Source organism: Bufo gargarizans, chromosome 7 (assembly GCF_014858855.1).
Source record: "Bufo gargarizans isolate SCDJY-AF-19 chromosome 7, ASM1485885v1, whole genome shotgun sequence".
Lineage (NCBI taxonomy): Eukaryota > Metazoa > Chordata > Amphibia > Anura > Bufonidae > Bufo > Bufo gargarizans.
In genome coordinates this window covers 115,177,560-115,195,482 of record NC_058086.1, presented here as the reverse complement: position 1 = coordinate 115,195,482, position 17,923 = coordinate 115,177,560, and the positions used below count along the sequence as shown (strand labels likewise).

General features: G+C 42.6%; 1 protein-coding gene across 1 annotated transcript in view; it reads left to right on the top strand.

Annotated features, from left to right (window-relative positions):
- The window catches only part of HMCN1 (hemicentin 1), a 655,003-nt gene that overhangs the window by 221,923 nt on the left and 415,157 nt on the right, over window positions 1-17,923 (top strand). Inside the window, 4 exon segments of the mRNA XM_044300627.1 lie at window positions 1,272-1,368; window positions 2,699-2,821; window positions 6,264-6,425; window positions 8,785-9,066. Of these exon segments, the coding sequence (XP_044156562.1) occupies window positions 1,272-1,368; window positions 2,699-2,821; window positions 6,264-6,425; window positions 8,785-9,066 (664 nt within the window).

Genomic DNA, 17,923 nt, shown 5'->3' with positions numbered 1-17,923 from the left:
TTTGATGGTGGTGTGCTGTGCCTCTTTTTCTCCACACATAGTGTTGTGTGTTTCTTCCAAACAACTGAACTTTGGTTTAATCTGTCCACATAATATTTTGCCAGTACTGCTGTGGAACATCCAGGTGCTCTTGTGCAAACTGTAAACGTGCAGCAATGTTTTTTTTGGACAGCAGTGGCTTCCTCTGTGGTATCCTCCCATGAAATCCATTATTGTTTAGTGTTTTACATATCGTAGATTTGCTAACAGGGATGTTAGCATATGCCACAGACTTTTGTAAGTCTTTAGCTGACACTCTAGAGTGTTCTTCACCTCATTGAGCAGTCTGCACTGTGCTCTTGCAGTCATCTTTACAAGACGGCCACTCCTAGGTAGAGTAGCAGCAGTGCTGAACTTTCTCCATTTATAGACAATTTGTCTTACCGTGGACTGATGAACAGCAAAGCTTTTGGAGATACTTTTATAACCCTTTACAGCTTTAGCCAAGTCAACAATTCTTAATCGTAGGTCTTCTGAGAGCTCTTTTGTGCGAGGCATCCTTCACATCAGTCAATGCTTATTGTGAAAAGCAAACCCAGAACTGGTGTGTGTGTTTTTATAGGGTAGGCAGCTGTAACCAACACCTCCAATCTCATCTCATTGATTGAACTCCAGTTGGCTGACACCTCACTCCAATTAGCTCTTGGAGATGTCATTAGTCTAGGGATTCACATACTTATTCCACCTGCACTGTGAATGTTTACATGGTGTGTTCAATAAAAACATGGTAACATTTAATTATTTGTGTGTTTTTAGTTTAAGCAGACTGTGATTGTCTATTGTTGTGATTTAGATGAAGATCAAATCACATTTTCTGACCAATTTGTGCAGAAATCCATATAATTCCAAAGGGTTCACATACTTTTTCTTGCAACTGTATGCTTTATTTGCAAGGGATATGTGGTTATTTTATTAACAATACAGGGGCAAGCATTATTGTTTGTGGGCACTAAAGGGGGCATTCTACTGTAAGGAGACAAACTTTCAGACATTTGAAGTTGCAAATTTTTCAGAAAAAAAACACAAATATGTGCCAAAAAAAAGGTGAAAACCACAAAACCGGCAAAAATACTACAAAATGAGGTATGACTCAGCCCAAAGGAAGAGATAGATGGATCCAGATTTTACTAGACAAGATGCCAATTTAAACTCATTCATCTACTGTGTGGAAAAGTCAATCATTTTATATTTTAATACTGTATGATAAATTGTAATCTCCTTATGTTTTACAGATTGAGGATGCTCAGGTAAAAGACACTGGGCGATATTCTTGTGAGGCTGTTAATATTGCAGGGAAGACTGAAAAAAACTTCAATGTGAATATTTTGGGTATGAAGTTTTTGCTTTCTGTTTCATTTTATAGGGAGTCTAAACCAGGCACAGTGTCGTGTAGGACGTAATGATAGAGTTCACTTACTGATCCACTGTGTCATTCTGGAGAAAAAATACTTTTAAGGCCTCTTTCACACTACCGTTTATTTTTTTCAGTTTTGCGGGCCGTTTTTTTCGTTCCGTATACGGAACCATTCATTTCAATGGTTCCGCAAAACGGAATGCACTCTGTATGTATTCCGTTTCTGTGTTTCCGTAGCTCTGTTCCATGCAAAGATAGAACATGTCCTATATTTCCCTGCAAATCACGTTCCGTGGCTCCATTAAAGTCAATGGGTCTGCAAAAAAAAAAAGCATCCGTATGTCTTCCGTATCCGTTCCTTTTTTTGCGGAACCATCTATTGAAAATGTTATGCCCAGCCCAATTTGTTCTATGTAATTACTGTATACTGTATATGCCATACAGAAAAACGGAATGGAAAAACTGAACCAAAACGGAAACACAACGGAAACAAAAAAAAAATGAACAACGGATCAGTGAAAGACAGACCTGAAAACACTGAAATAGCCACACGGTAGTGTGAAAGAGGCCTAAGGCCGAATGCACACGGCCATGGAACACGTATGATCTATACGAGTGTATTACTGTAGTGCAGCGGCGGCATTAAGCGCACGGCGTCATAGCAACCAATGACGCTGTGAGCTCCTGCTGTCAGCAGGATGCCATGCCGGGATACCACGGACCGCTCACGTCCATGTTCCACGGCCGTGTGCATTCGGCCTTATCCTCATACAAATGAGCAGTTAAGTGCACTGAAGCCTCCTCTGCCAGCCCTCCCTCTCCCTGATTGACAGACCAGATGACTATGCAGGAACCTAGCCCTCTTAAAGGGAGTATGTCACGTCACTTTTACCAATGTGATGGTCCTATGTTCATATGTGCCTGCACTGCAGAGAAAAATTTTATTTTAATGTATGCAAATGAGCCCCTAGGAGTAACAGGGGCGTTGCTGTCACACCTAGAGGCTCTGCTCTCTCTACACTTTGATAGGGCCATGCAGTCAAAGCGTCATCACTCCTAGCCCTGTCAATCAAAGTGTATGAAGAGACGCCTCTAGGTGTAATGGCAACACCACATTTGCATATAATTAAACAGATGCCCTTTAATCAAGAAGAAGCATGAGGGGCTGGCAGCAGAGGAAAGGATTACACTACGGGGCACTGTGCCTGGGATAGCCGTGAATTTCTTGGCGGCAGATTCCCTTTAATCATGATAGGAACAACATTCCTGTAATACTGCATATATTTTATATCTACTAAATCTCAGTGCCCCCAAAGATCAAAGGTTCAGCGGAAGAAAGTGTTAATACTGTGATTGAAGGATCGCTGATAAGCCTTGCGTGTGATTCCAGCGGCATTCCAGCGCCTGCACTGACATGGACCAAAAACGGTTAGTATATTACTGTGTGCCAAGCACCTTAGGTTTACCTGACGGGCGATCTCTCTGTATGCTCCAGTATACAGAAATATCCACGCATATTTCATGTTTATCTTTCTTCATATTTAACGTGGACCTTAAACTTTCTCAGTGAAAAGATGTTCTTCCAGCCTACAACAACAGTAGTAGCCCATGCTTTATTTCTCCAGTATTATTAACCCGTTTCACTTCCTGCCTTCCTGGAGCCATAACTTTTTTATTTTTCCGCTCACATAGCAAACGGTGTTGTGTTGTGGGAGGCTGGAAAAAAATTCCAAATGGGGTTGAATTGACACAATAAAACTGACCTGTGTCCTTCATTATATGGGTCAGTATGATTATGACGATACCACATTTGTATAGTTTTTCTTGTGTTTTAATACAAAAAAAAAAAATGTTTTGCCATATTCTGACCCCCATAACTTTTTGTTGTTACATCTACAGAGCTGTGTGAGGGCTAATTTTTTGCAGGGCGATTTGTACTTTTTATTGATTTTGGAGTGCATATAAGGCCTCTTTCTAAAATCTTGCATTTTCCTGCGACGCACCCGCATCCTATGCGGCCCTCACATGTGACGCTTGTGTGAAAGAGGCCTTAGATCGCTTCTTCTTTACACTGCAATGAATTGGCATTAGCATTAGCATTGCAGGGTATGGGAGATTTAAAACTGGAACCCGATTGCTATGCCATTCTCAAGCAGGCGTCATCTTTAATTATCAGACAAGCACTGATCATAATAGGAGTCGCTCTGTATTGGTGCAGTCTCCATACTGGTGGTCTCCATCCACAATGACCTTCATTCACCAAAGATGACGGATCTCAATAGCGGAATTGAAAACGCAGATGTGAAAGGAGCCTAAGGCCAAGTTCATACTTCAATTATTTGGTCAGTTATTTCCATCAGTTATTGTGAGCCAAAACCAGGTGTGGTCAGTAGCACAGAACAGGAGCAGATCTTTCCTTTAGGAGTTATCTCTTTGTAGGCTTCACTACTGGTTTTGGCTCACAATATGGACTCATTCCAAAGAACATAGGCCCTCCGTGCCCGTACTGCGGACCACAGGCTTGAATGGGTCCGCAACTGGGGTGCAGAGCTGAGGCACGGATCGGAAGCCCGCAGAAGCACTATGAAGCACTTCCGCACTGTAAAAAAGTAGAACATGTCCTATTTTTTCTTGCCGATCGTGGACCCATTCAAGTCAATGAGTCAGCATCCGCAAACAGTATGCACACAGATGGTGCCCCTGCATTGCGGACTGCTGTTTGTGGTCTGCAGCATAACTGATAGAAATAACTGACCAAATAACTGAAGTGTGAACTCAGCCTCATCCTCTTTTTTTAATTCACTTCTGGTTTTGGCTTCCAAAACTGTATGCAGGGACCTGACTGTGTGGTCATAGATTTAGGGTTCATTCACAAAATTGTATGAATGAGTCCATATCCTTTCCCCAATTTTGTGGAATGGGTGCAGACCCATTCATTTCAACACACTGTGTGCTGTCCGTTCGGCGGCCCCGCAAAAAAGATAGAGCATGCGGACAAGAATAGGCATTTCCTATCACAGTGGTGGCCATGTGCTGTCCGCAAATTGCAGAACGCTCACAAGCCGCTATCCATGTTTTGCGGATCTGCAATTTGCAGACTGCAAAACAGGAAACTGTCATCTACATGAGCCCTAAGATCTAAACATTATATTCCAGACTTCTTCTCACGCTGTAGGGCCCCTAAAATGCCAGGGCAGTATAAATACCCCACATGTGACCCCATTTCGGAAAGAAGACACCCCAAGGTATTCCGTGAGGGGCATATTGAGTCCATGAAAGATTGACATTTTTGGGCCCCTTTGCGCATCTAGGCTGCAAAGAAGTGTCACACATGTGGTATCGCCGTACTCAGGAGAAGTTGAGGACTGTGTTTTGGGGTGTCATTTTACATATACCCATGCTGGGTGAGATAAATATCTTGGTCAAATGCCAACTTTGTATTAAAAAAATGGGAAAATTTGTCTTTTGATGAGATATTTATCTCACCCAGCATGGGTATATGTAAAAAGACACCCCAAAACACATTGCCCTAACTACCCCACAAGTGACCCCATTTTGGAAAGAAGACACCCCAAGGTATTCCGTGAGGGGCATGGCAAGTTCCTAGAATTTTTTTTTTGTCACAAGTTAGCGGAAAATGATGATTTTTTTTTTCTTACAAAGTCTCATATTCCACTAACTTGTGACAAAAAATAAAAACTTCCATGAACTCACTATGCCCATCACGAAATACATTGGGGTGTCTTCTTTCCAAAATGGGGTCACTTGTGGGGTAGTTATACTACCCTGGCATTTTAGGGGCCCAAATGCGTGCAAAGCAGTTTGAAATCAAAATCTGTAAAAAATGGCCGGTGAAATCCGAAAGGTGCTCCTTGGAATGTGTGCCCCTTTGCCCACCTAGGCTGCAAAAAAGTGTCACACATGTGGTATCGCCGTACTCAGGAGAAGTTGGGGAATATGTTTTGGGTTGTCATTTTACATATACCCATGCTGGGTGAGAGAAATATCTCGGCAAAAGACAACTTTTCCCATTTTTTTTTATACAAAGTTGGTATCTGACCAAGATATTTATCTCACCCAGCATAAGTATATGTAAAATGACACCCCAAAACACATTCTCTAACTTCTCCTGAGTACGGCAATTTTTATTTTTTGGCACAAGTTAGTGGAAAATGAGACTTTGTAAGGAAGAAAATAAATAAAAAATTCATCATTTTCCGCTAACTTGTGACAAAAAATAAAAAGTTCTATGAACTCACTATGCCCATCAGCGAATACCTTAGGGTGTCTACTTTTCGAAATGGGGTCATTTGTGGGGGTTTTCTACTGTCTGGGCATTGTAGAACCTCAGGAAACATGACAGGTGCTCAGAAAGTCAGAGCTGCTTCAAAAAGCGGAAATTCACATTTTTGTACCATAGTTTGTAAACGCTATAACTTTTACCCAAACCATCTTTTTTTTACCAAAACATTTTTTTTTATCAAAGACATGTAGAACAATAAATTTAGAGAAGAATAATAAAAATATATAGATGTCGTTTTTTTGGAAAAATTTTACAACTGAAAGTGAAAAATGTCATTTCTTTGCAAAAATTTCGGTAAATTTCGATTAATAACAAAAAAAGTAAAAATGTCAGCAGCAATGAAATACCACCAAATGAAAGCTCTATTAGTGAGAAGAAAAGGAGGTAAAATTAATTTGGGTGGTAAGTTGTATGACTGAGCAATAAACGGTGAAAGCAGTGTAGTGCAGAATTGTAAAAAGTGGTCTGGTCATTAAGGGTGTTTAAGCTAGGGGGGCTGAAGTGGTTAATAACTGAAGCCTGGATGGTTGTGTGAACAGGGCCTTACTCATCTCTTGTGTATTGCAGGTTCTCCACTTAATCCAGATGGGTCAGGCCGCATTCGCTATCTTTCTGGAGGTCGCCACCTTCAGATCTCAGTCGCTATGAAGATGGATGAAGCAGTATATACTTGCAGTGCTATTAACTCAGCAGGGATTGCGACACAGAAGTATAATGTTACCGTTTACGGTAAATGATACAATAGTAATGTTATCCTCAGCGACATTTCCAATGCTAGTTATTATATATAGCATAAAGTAGTGGAAGATATTGGGGGAAATTTATCAAAACTGGTGCAATGGAAAACTGAGTTAGTTGCCAGTAACAACCAATCAGATTCCACCTTTCATTTTCCAAAGGAAATCTAATCAAATAAAGGATTGGAATCTGACTGGTTGCTATGGGCAACTAAGCCAGTTTTCCTTACACAGATGTGAAATGACAATAAAGGCATTTTCTGCATTACATGTCACATTCCGTTCCGCGGGCCCGCAAAAAAAATATAACATGTCCTATTCTTGTCCGCGATTTGCGTTCAAGAATAGGCATTTATATTGCCGGCGCCCTTTCCGTTCTGTAAATTGCGGAAGGCAACAAGGTCGTCTTCCGTTTTTTGCGGATCCGTGGTTTGTGGACCGCAAAAAACGGCACGGTCGTGTGCATGAGGCCTAATACTGCGAACAAGACAGGTGGCCCCAGTGGCCTTCAGTGATCACTACCAGTAACCACATTAATTCCTAAACCCATGTCCTCTTACATGAATGATATAACTAGCAGGTGGACATGGTCAGTCAGACCAGTCATTAGTGGTAATGAATACACGGGACATCCCATTCCAGGTGAAAAGATGGATAGCTACATAGGAGAGCTGTATTAGAAAATAGCTGTGGAATATGTCATCTAATAGAACATGATGTCACTATTTTTCTATTTGTCAGACTTAGGCCTCATGCACACGACTGTGGTATTTTTTGCAGACCACAAACCGCAGATCCACAAAAAATCGGAAGCCGCCCATGTGCCTTCCGCAATTTGCGGAACACAACAGGCAGCCCATTGTAGACATGTCTATTCTTGTCCGCAAAACAGACCAGAATAGGACATGCTAATTTATTTTTTGTGCGGCCTCAGAACGAAGCAACGGATGTGGACAGCACATGGAGTGCTGTCCGCATCTTTTGCGGCCCTATTGAAGTGAATGGGTCTGCACCCAAGCTGCAAAAACTGCGGCTCGGATGCAGACCCGAAAAACGGTCGTGTGCATGAGGCCTTATACAGAATCTGACAGAAATAAACTCTTTTCTTCTGTGAGAAATTCGAGGAATGTGAAGGCTCATAGACTTCTATGGGATGCCGTATTACAGCTGCTAAGAGCCCATGGAGCTGTAATATTTAGTCATGTGTGACATCACAGATCGATGAAGTTTAATGCTTTGGTTTTTCTACAGGCTACACTTCTTTACTGCATTTTGCATATAATCTAAGGCCACCAGCATAAAACCGAATGAAAGGGAACCTGTCACCGGGATTTTGTGTATAGAGGACATGGGCTGCTAGATGGCCGCTAGCACATCCGTAATACCCAGTCCCCATAGCTCTGTGTGCTTTTATTGTGTAAAAAAAAAACATACATATGCAAATTAGCCTGAGAGGAGACCTATCCCTGACTCATCTCACATACAGGACTCATCTCTAGTTCATTTGCATATGTATCAAATTGGGTTTTTTTTACACAATAAAAGCACACAGAGCTATGGGGACTGGGTATTGCGGATGTGCTAGCGGCCATCTAGCAACCCATGTCCTCGGGTCTATACACAAAATCCCGGTGACAGGTTCCCTTTAAATCAAGACAGACTGGGGTGTAAAGATGCCTTGGATTTATCATAGTGGTTCCGGCTGGATGATAAATTTGGACCGTGGATAGACACTTTTATTTTACATAACACCACCTATTGGTTGGTTTACTTTGGTGCAAAATGTTACATCTTAATCCATAGCCCCTTTCCTGCAGAACTGCACCCCTTGCCTGCCACAAAACCACGACCACTTGGCGTACTTGATTCACAAATATGTCTAAAATGAGAGGCATTGTGATTGAAAGCACAACACATTTAGAAACAAATTACACCAGAATTCAGTTGCAGACATGATAGTATATGTGGACCATTGATTGTAGTGCCTAGTAGCGTAGATACGAAGGGGGTCATTTATTATACTGAAGTACAACTATATTACGGTGCAATGGTTGGCAATCTGCGACTTTTCTCTGCTCACGCCAGATCTAAAAAAGTGGGCGTGATGTGGGCAGGGAAGGGGATGGGTCAGTAGGGCCGTCTCAATTACCATTTTCTACGCCTGTTTCAGGCATAGAAAAAGGTCTAAATGAAAGTAAGCTTGGAAGCCGGTCTTAATAAATGACCCCCTAAATTATTTCAGTAGAAGAAGAATGGTTATGTTAATTGTATCTTACAATCTTGTATTTTATGCATTGCCATGATAACTTTTAGCATGGCTATGCAACACATGTATATTTCACTTGTTACAGTGCGTCCTACTATATCTGAAAGTGGAAAGGTTCCCATTGAAATAGCAAAAATCCAAGGAAATAATTTAACTCTTCAATGTGACTCCAGTGGAGATCCAGTACCCATGTTGACCTGGCTGAGAGATGGTACTCCTCTGCTTAGTGGAGATGGATTCAAACTCCTCAACAATGGAAGAGAGCTTCATCTAGAAAACATTCAGCTCCTGCACTCTGGCCTTTATGTGTGTGTAGCCCTGAATTTGGCAGGACAAGCTGATAAAAAGTATGACCTGAGGGTACTTGGTAAGTAGTCTTTATTCCTGCTAGGAGAATTTAGGTGATATTCAGAATGATATACTGATGTAACGGGATAACATAGTATACACCTCAGACGGGACCTAAAGGATTAGTGCATGAAAAATATTTTTGTAGTACAGTACATGTAGACTAATACATCATACTTTCCTTCCTCTTACACTAGCCATATTAAAATTTGTACTTCAACTAACCCTCACATCTTAGCAAACTCCAGTCTTTTGGTTCTGAGAACTTGACTCAGGTAGACAGGATACATACACGAAAAGGTGACAAAAACTGTCAAAAAAAGAACAAAATTCATATAATTCTCTCATAGTGGTTGTTAAAGGGAATCTGTCTCCTACTTTTTACAATTTATACTACGAGCAATGCCCAACAGAATATCTAACCACCATTGCTAACATACTTGTATGTCACCAAGTCATTACTTTTATTGATAAGCAAATCCGGTTCAAAGTGCCCAGTTGGGCGGGCTTTTCTTTCAAAAGTGCTGAAGCTGGCCCCTTTGACCCGAATTTAGCTCTTCCCCATCCTTTCAAGCCTTCATCCCTGTTGTCACCGAAATATAGGGAGAGGTAGCCTACATGAGATGTGCTGCATAGTGATGTTAAAGGATGAGCTGAAATCGGGTAGAAGAGGTGGGCTTGGGCATTTTGGAATGGAAAGCTTGCCCAGCTGGGCACGTTGCGTCAGATTTGCATATCAATAGAAGTTATTTTCTTGAGCAGTGACTTCATACCCTGGTGATATACAGGTATGATGGCGATGGTAGATACATGTCATGTTGGGCATTGCTGGTAGTATAAATTGTGAAATTGGGTGACAAACTCCCTTTAGTATATGTTAAAAATTATAGTAATGTCCCTTTAAAGAGGCAAAATATTGTTACAGCAATGTATTAACACAGCAGGTAAGTCCCAGATTTTACTTTAATTTTAATATTTTTGGCCCAGACATTAAAGTGATAACAAGACTCAAAGTAATTGTGCCTGATTGTCTTGTCTAGTAGTGTTGAGCGAGCACCAAAGTGCTTGTGTGCTCGAGTAGAACACTTTGCGATGCTTGGGTGTTCTACCGAGCACCCGAGCACAATGGGAGAACCCCAGGCATCCCCCGCTCTGAAGAGGGGAGGGTGTCGGGACTCTAGTTATGCTTAGGAGTCCCTGCTCTGACTCCATATATAGCTATATCCATACATGGAGTCAGTGCTTGTGTACACCCAGTGTATTTAAATCTAATTTAGCCTGTGTTTCAGAAAAGTTTCTGTCGGGATTCAAACTCACAACCTTCTGTATTAGAGGCAAGGCACTTAAACACTCAGCTATAATAGGTGCATAGCCAGTTACTTTAAATAATAATAATAATAATAATAATAATAATAACAATAATAATATATGAGACTTCTACTGTACTGTACTTCTACTGAGACCTATACAGTAGAAGTCTCATATTTTATTTTAATTTGTTTAGTGACTGGCTATGCAGCTATATAGTTTAGTGGTTACAGTTCTGGGCTGTGATGCAGAAACTGTGAGTTCAAAACCGGTCACATACTTTTTCAGAAATATAAGCTAAACTTAATTTAAACACACACACATATATATATATATATTTTGTAAGGGATTAGGTAGCGGGGCTGTCGTCTCCTGGGTAGACAGGCACAGTTTAGCAGGCACACCGAAGAAGTTGCAGTCCACACAGCAGGAACTTCGTCTAACTGACCTCAGCCAGTTTTATTGTCCGGTTGAGGTACAGAACATAAAACATAACAAACAAAAATCCTAAGCCTGTCCGGCTCTAACTATACAGCATGAACCCTCCCTGACCAAGTGCCGGCCTAATACCAGGCTCACAGGCTGCATGCAAGTAACCTGTTCCCAGGCTGAGAGAGCTGTGTCTGCATTCTCAGCCTTATATCAGACCAGCACACCTGAGGAGTAATTACCTGACAGCCCAAAACCCGGACTGTCCGGATGGAGTGGGGCCCACCCTTCTCTCCCCACTCCAGCAACACAGGCCCTAAGAACAGGTTTTATGCAAACCCGAGTTGCAGAGACCTCTCCTGAACATTTCCCTGGTTGCTTTTAAATGACAGAAGTGAGAAATCTTGGGCACACATAGACCCCATCCACTACGTCTCCAGACACTCTGTCACAATATATATATATATATATCTATACACAGTACAGAACAAAAGTTTGGACACACCTTCACATTCAAAGAGTTTTCTTTATTTTCATGACTATGAAAATTGTAGATTCACACTGAAGGCATCAAAACTATGAATTAACACATGTGGAATTATATACATGTAGTGTCCCACTAGGTAAAATTGGGCACTACACAAAGGGGTTAATGTGTTTACTACCTTACTGTTATGTGTATGCATTTCCTGTATTAACTGGGTGTCAGGCCTGTCAGGGTGCAGTTTAGCCTCCCAGGCGTTAGAGGGAGCTAGAGAGCCCTAGTTATATATAGGACGGCCCAGACAGGGGAGAGGCAGTGTATTCCAGGGGACTAGAGGAGTCACCTAGTCAGCCTGAAGCTCCTGAGGCTAAGGATAGCTCAGTTGAGATACCCCAGTAGTAGGGAAGCACTTCCTGGGAGAATCCTGCAGCCACCTTTCCCATCCAGCAGTGAAGACAGCTAGGAAAAGAAGGTATTGTTACCTGCTCAAGTGCCAATACTGGAGGAAGGATTTTATACCAAGGATTTAAGCCAGCAATTAGGCATCCGGGCCTTGGGATCCAGCCAGCTAGAATAGCTGTGGGGATAGAGCAGCATTGTACTGCCAATAGGGATGAGCGAACTCGAACTGTATAGTTCGGGTTCGTACCGAATTTTGGGGTGTCCGTGACACGGACCCGAACCCGGACATTTTCGTAAAAGTCCGGGTTCGGGTTCGGTGTTCGTCGCTTTCTTCGCGCTTTTGTGACGCTTTCTTGGCGCTTTTTGAAAGGCTGCAAAGCAGCCAATCAACAAGCGTCATACTACTTGCCCCAAGAGGCCATCACAGCCATGCCTACTATTGGCATGGCTGTGATTGGCCAGAGCACCATGTGACCCAGCCTCTATTTAAGCTGGAGTCACATAGCGCCGCCCGTCACTCTGCTCTGATTAGCGTAGGGAGAGGTTGCGGCTGCGACAGTAGGGCGAGATTAGGCAGATTAACTCCTCCAAAGGACTTGATTAACTGATCGATCTGCAGCTGTGGATCATTGAGCTGCTGATCCTCAATTGCTCACTGTTTTTAGGCTGCACAGACCGTTTGTCAGTCACATTTTTCTGGGGTGATCGGCGGCCATTTTGTGTCTTGTGGTGCGCCAGCACAAGCTGCGACCAAGTGCATTTAACCCTCAATGGTGTGGTTGTTTTTTGGCTAAAGCCTACATCAGGGTGAAGCTGTCACACCAAGTGCATTTAACCAGCAATAGTCTGTTCATTTTTTGGCCATATACAAAATCAGGGGCAAGCTGCGCCTGTCACCAAGTGCATTTAACCCTCAATGGTGTGGTTGTTTTTTGGCTAAAGCCTACATCAGGGTGAAGCTGTCACACCAAGTGCATTTAACCAGCAATAGTCTGTTCATTTTTTGGCCATATACAAAATCAGGGGCAAGCTGCGCCTGTCACCAAGTGCATTTAACCCTCAATGGTGTGGTTGTTTTTTGGCTAAAGCCTACATCAGGGTGAAGCTGTCACACCAAGTGCATTTAACCAGCAATAGTCTGTTCATTTTTTGGCCATATCCCAGTCTAATTCTGTCACTAAATCCATACCGGTCACCCAGCGCCTAAATACTAGGCCTCAAATTTATATCCAGCTAAATCTGTCCCTAGTGCTGTAGCTGGGCGAGTTATTTAGTGTCCGTTCAAGCACATTTCTTGTTCTGGGTTGAAATACAATTCCCAATTTAGCAATTTCATAATTTAGTGGTTCCTGCTATATCAGAGCTCTTTGAAATCTATCCCAAAAAGGGTATATAATATTGAAGGTGCACATAGGGTCATTCAGAGTAACTTCACACACACCCGCTACTGTGTATTTCCAAGTCTAATTCTGTCACTAAATCCATACCGGTGACCCAGCGCCTAAATACTAGGCCTCAAATTTAATTCCCTCTAAATCTCTCGTTACCCACCGCTGTACTGTTGTTGCTGGGCAAGATATTTAGTGTCCGTTCAAGCACATTTTTTGTTCTGGGTTGAAGTACAATTCCCAATTTAGCAATTTCATAATTTAGTGGTTTCTGCTATATCAGAGCTATTTGAAATCTATCCCTAAAAGGGTATATAATATTGAAGGTGCACATAGGGTCATTCAGAATAACTTCACACACACCCGCTACTGTGTATTTCCAAGTCTAATTCTGTCACTAAATCCATACCGGTGACCCAGCGCCTAAATACTAGGCCTCAAATTTAATTCCCTCTAAATCTCTCGTTACCCACCGGTGTACTGTTGTTGCTGGGCAAGATATTTAGTGTCCGTCAAAGCACATTTTTTGTTCTGGGTTGAAGTACAATTCCCAATTTAGCAATTTCATAATTTAGTGGTTTCTGCTATATCAGAGCTATTTGAAATCTATCCCTAAAAGGGTATATAATATTGAAGGTGCACATAGGGTCATTCAGAATAACTTCACACACACGCTTCTGTGCATTTCCAAGTCTAATTCTGTCACTAAATCCATACCGGTGACCCAGCGCCTAAATACTAGGCCTCAAATTTAAATCCCTCTAAATCTCTCGTTACCCACCACTGTACTGTTGTTGCTGGGCAAGATATTTAGTGTCCGTCAAAGCACATTTTTTGTTCTGGGTTGAAGTACAATTCCCAATTTAGCAATTTCATAATTTAGTGGTTTCTGCTATATCAGAGCTATTTGAAATCTATCCCTAAAAGGGTATATAATATTGAAGGTGCACATAGGGTCATTCAGAATAACTTCACACACACGCTTCTGTGCATTTCCAAGTCTAATTCTGTCACTAAATCCATACCGGTGACCCAGCGCCTAAATACTAGGCCTCAAATTTAAATCCCTCTAAATCTCTCGTTACCCACCACTGTACTGTTGTTGCTGGGCAAGATATTTAGTGTCCGTCAAAGCACATTTTTTGTTCTGGGTTGAAGTACAATTCCCAATTTAGCAATTTCATAATTTAGTGGTTTCTGCTATATCAGAGCTATTTGAAATCTATCCCTAAAAGGGTATATAATATTGAAGGTGCACATAGGGTCATTCAGAATAACTTCACACACACGCTTCTGTGCATTTCCAAGTCTAATTCTGTCACTAAATCCATACCGGTGACCCAGCGCCTAAATACTAGGCCTCAAATTTAAATCCCTCTAAATCTCTCGTTACCCACCACTGTACTGTTGTTGCTGGGCAAGATATTTAGTGTCCGTCAAAGCACATTTTTTGTTCTGGGTTGAAGTACAATTCCCAATTTAGCAATTTCATAATTTAGTGGTTTCTGCTATATCAGAGCTATTTGAAATCTATCCCTAAAAGGGTATATAATATTGAAGGTGCACATAGGGTCATTCAGAATAACTTCACACACACGCTTCTGTGCATTTCCAAGTCTAATTCTGTCACTAAATCCATACCGGTGACCCAGCGCCTAAATACTAGGCCTCAAATTTAAATCCCTCTAAATCTCTCGTTACCCACCGCTGTACTGTTGTTGCTGGGCAAGATATTTAGTGTCCGTCAAAGCACATTTTTTGTTCTGGGTTGAAGTACAATTCCCAATTTAGCAATTTCATAATTTAGTGGTTTCTGCTATATCAGAGCTATTTGAAATCTATCCCTAAAAGGGTATATAATATTGAAGGTGCACATAGGGTCATTCAGAATAACTTCACACACACGCTTCTGTGCATTTCCAAGTCTAATTCTGTCACTAAATCCATACCGGTGACCCAGCGCCTAAATACTAGGCCTCAAATTTAAATCCCTCTAAATCTCTCGTTACCCACCGCTGTACTGTTGTTGCTGGGCAAGATATTTAGTGTCCGTCAAAGCACATTTTTTGTTCTGGGTTGAAGTACAATTCCCAATTTAGCAATTTCATAATTTAGTGGTTCCTGCTATATCAGAGCTATTTGAAATCTATCCCAAAAAGGGTATATAATATTGAAGGTGCACATTGGGTCATTCAGAATAACTTCACACACACCCGCTACTGTGTATTTTCAAGTCTAATTCTGTCACTAAACCCATACCTGTCACCCAGCGCCTAAATACTAGGCCTCAAATTTAAATCCCTCTAAATCTCTCGTTACCCACCGCTGTACTGTTGTTGCTGGGCAAGATATTTAGTGTCCGTCAAAGCACATTTTTTGTTCTGGGTTGAAGTACAATTCCCAATTTAGCAATTTCATAATTTAGTGGTTTCTGCTATATCAGAGCTATTTGAAATCTATCCCTAAAAGGGTATATAATATTGAAGGTGCACATAGGGTCATTCAGAATAACTTCACACACACGCTTCTGTGCATTTCCAAGTCTAATTCTGTCACTAAATCCATACCGGTGACCCAGCGCCTAAATACTAGGCCTCAAATTTAAATCCCTCTAAATCTCTCGTTACCCACCGCTGTACTGTTGTTGCTGGGCAAGATATTTAGTGTCCGTCAAAGCACATTTTTTGTTCTGGGTTGAAGTACAATTCCCAATTTAGCAATTTCATAATTTAGTGGTTCCTGCTATATCAGAGCTATTTGAAATCTATCCCAAAAAGGGTATATAATATTGAAGGTGCACATTGGGTCATTCAGAATAACTTCACACACACCCGCTACTGTGTATTTTCAAGTCTAATTCTGTCACTAAACCCATACCTGTCACCCAGCGCCTAAATACTAGGCCTCAAATTTAAATCCCTCTAAATCTCTCGTTACCCACCGCTGTACTGTTGTTGCTGGGCAAGATATTTAGTGTCCGTCAAAGCACATTTTTTGTTCTGGGTTGAAGTACAATTCCCAATTTAGCAATTTCATAATTTAGTGGTTTCTGCTATATCAGAGCTATTTGAAATCTATCCCTAAAAGGGTATATAATATTGAAGGTGCACATAGGGTCATTCAGAATAACTTCACACACACGCTTCTGTGCATTTCCAAGTCTAATTCTGTCACTAAATCCATACCGGTCACCCAGCGCCTAAATACTAGGCCTCAAATTTATATCCCGCTGAATTTGAATACAATACATTGGGCCAAATAATATATTTGTTGTTGTGGTGAACCATAACAATGAGAAAAACATCTAGTAAGGGACGCGGACGTGGACATGGTCGTGGTGGTGTTAGTGGACCCTCTGGTGCTGGGAGAGGACGTGGCCGTTCTGCCACATCCACACGTCCTAGTGTACCAACTACCTCAGGTCCCAGTAGCCGCCAGAATTTACAGCGATATATGGTGGGGCCCAATGCCGTTCTAAGGATGGTAAGGCCTGAGCAGGTACAGGCATTAGTCAATTGGGTGGCCGACAGTGGATCCAGCACGTTCACATTATCTCCCACCCAGTCTTCTGCAGAAAGCGCACAGATGGCGCCTGAAAACCAACCCCATCAGTCTGTCACATCACCCCCATGCATACCAGGGAAACTGTCTCAGCCTCAAGTTATGCAGCAGTCTCTTATGCTGTTTGAAGACTCCGCTGGCAGGGTTTCCCAAGGGCATCCACCTAGCCCTTCCCCAGCGGTGAAAGACATAGAATGCACTGACGCACAACCACTTATGTTTCCTGATGATGAGGACATGGGAATACCACCTCAGCATGTCTCTGATGATGACGAAACACAGGTGCCAACTGCTGCGTCTTTCTGCAGTGTGCAGACTGAACAGGAGGTCAGGGATCAAGACTGGGTGGAAGACGATGCAGGGGACGATGAGGTCCTAGACCCCACATGGAATGAAGGTCGTGCCACTGACTTTCACAGTTCGGAGGAAGAGGCAGTGGTGAGACCGAGCCAACAGCGTAGCAAAAGAGGGAGCAGTGGGCAAAAGCAGAACACCCGCCGCCAAGAGACTCCGCCTGCTACTGACCGCCGCCATCTGGGACCGAGCACCCCAAAGGCAGCTTCAAGGAGTTCCCTGGCATGGCACTTCTTCAAACAATGTGCTGACGACAAGACCCGAGTGGTTTGCACGCTGTGCCATCAGAGCCTGAAGCGAGGCATTAACGTTCTGAACCTGAGCACAACCTGCATGACCAGGCACCTGCATGCAAAGCATGAACTGCAGTGGAGTAAACACCTTAAAACCAAGGAAGTCACTCAGGCTCCCCCTGCTACCTCTTCTGCTGCTGCCGCCTCGGCCTATTCTGCTGCTGCCGCCTCGGCCTCTTCCTCCGCCTCTGGAGGAACGTTGGCACCTGCCGCCCAGCAAACAGGGGATGTACCACCAACACCACCACCACCACCTCCGTCACCAAGCGTCTCAACCATGTCACACGCCAGCGTTCAGCTCTCCATCTCACAAACATTTGATAGAAAGCGTAAATTCCCACCTAGCCACCCTCGATCCCTGGCCCTGAATGCCAGCATTTCTAAACTACTGGCCTATGAAATGCTGTCATTTAGGCTGGTGGACACAGACAGCTTCAAACAGCTCATGTCGCTTGCTGTCCCACAGTATGTTGTTCCCAGCCGGCACTACTTCTCCAAGAGAGCCGTGCCTTCCCTGCACAACCAAGTATCCCATAAAATCAAGTGTGCACTGCGCAACGCCATCTGTAGCAAGGTCCACCTAACCACAGATACGTGGACCAGTAAGCACGGCCAGGGACGCTATATCTCCCTAACTGCACACTGGGTAAATGTAGT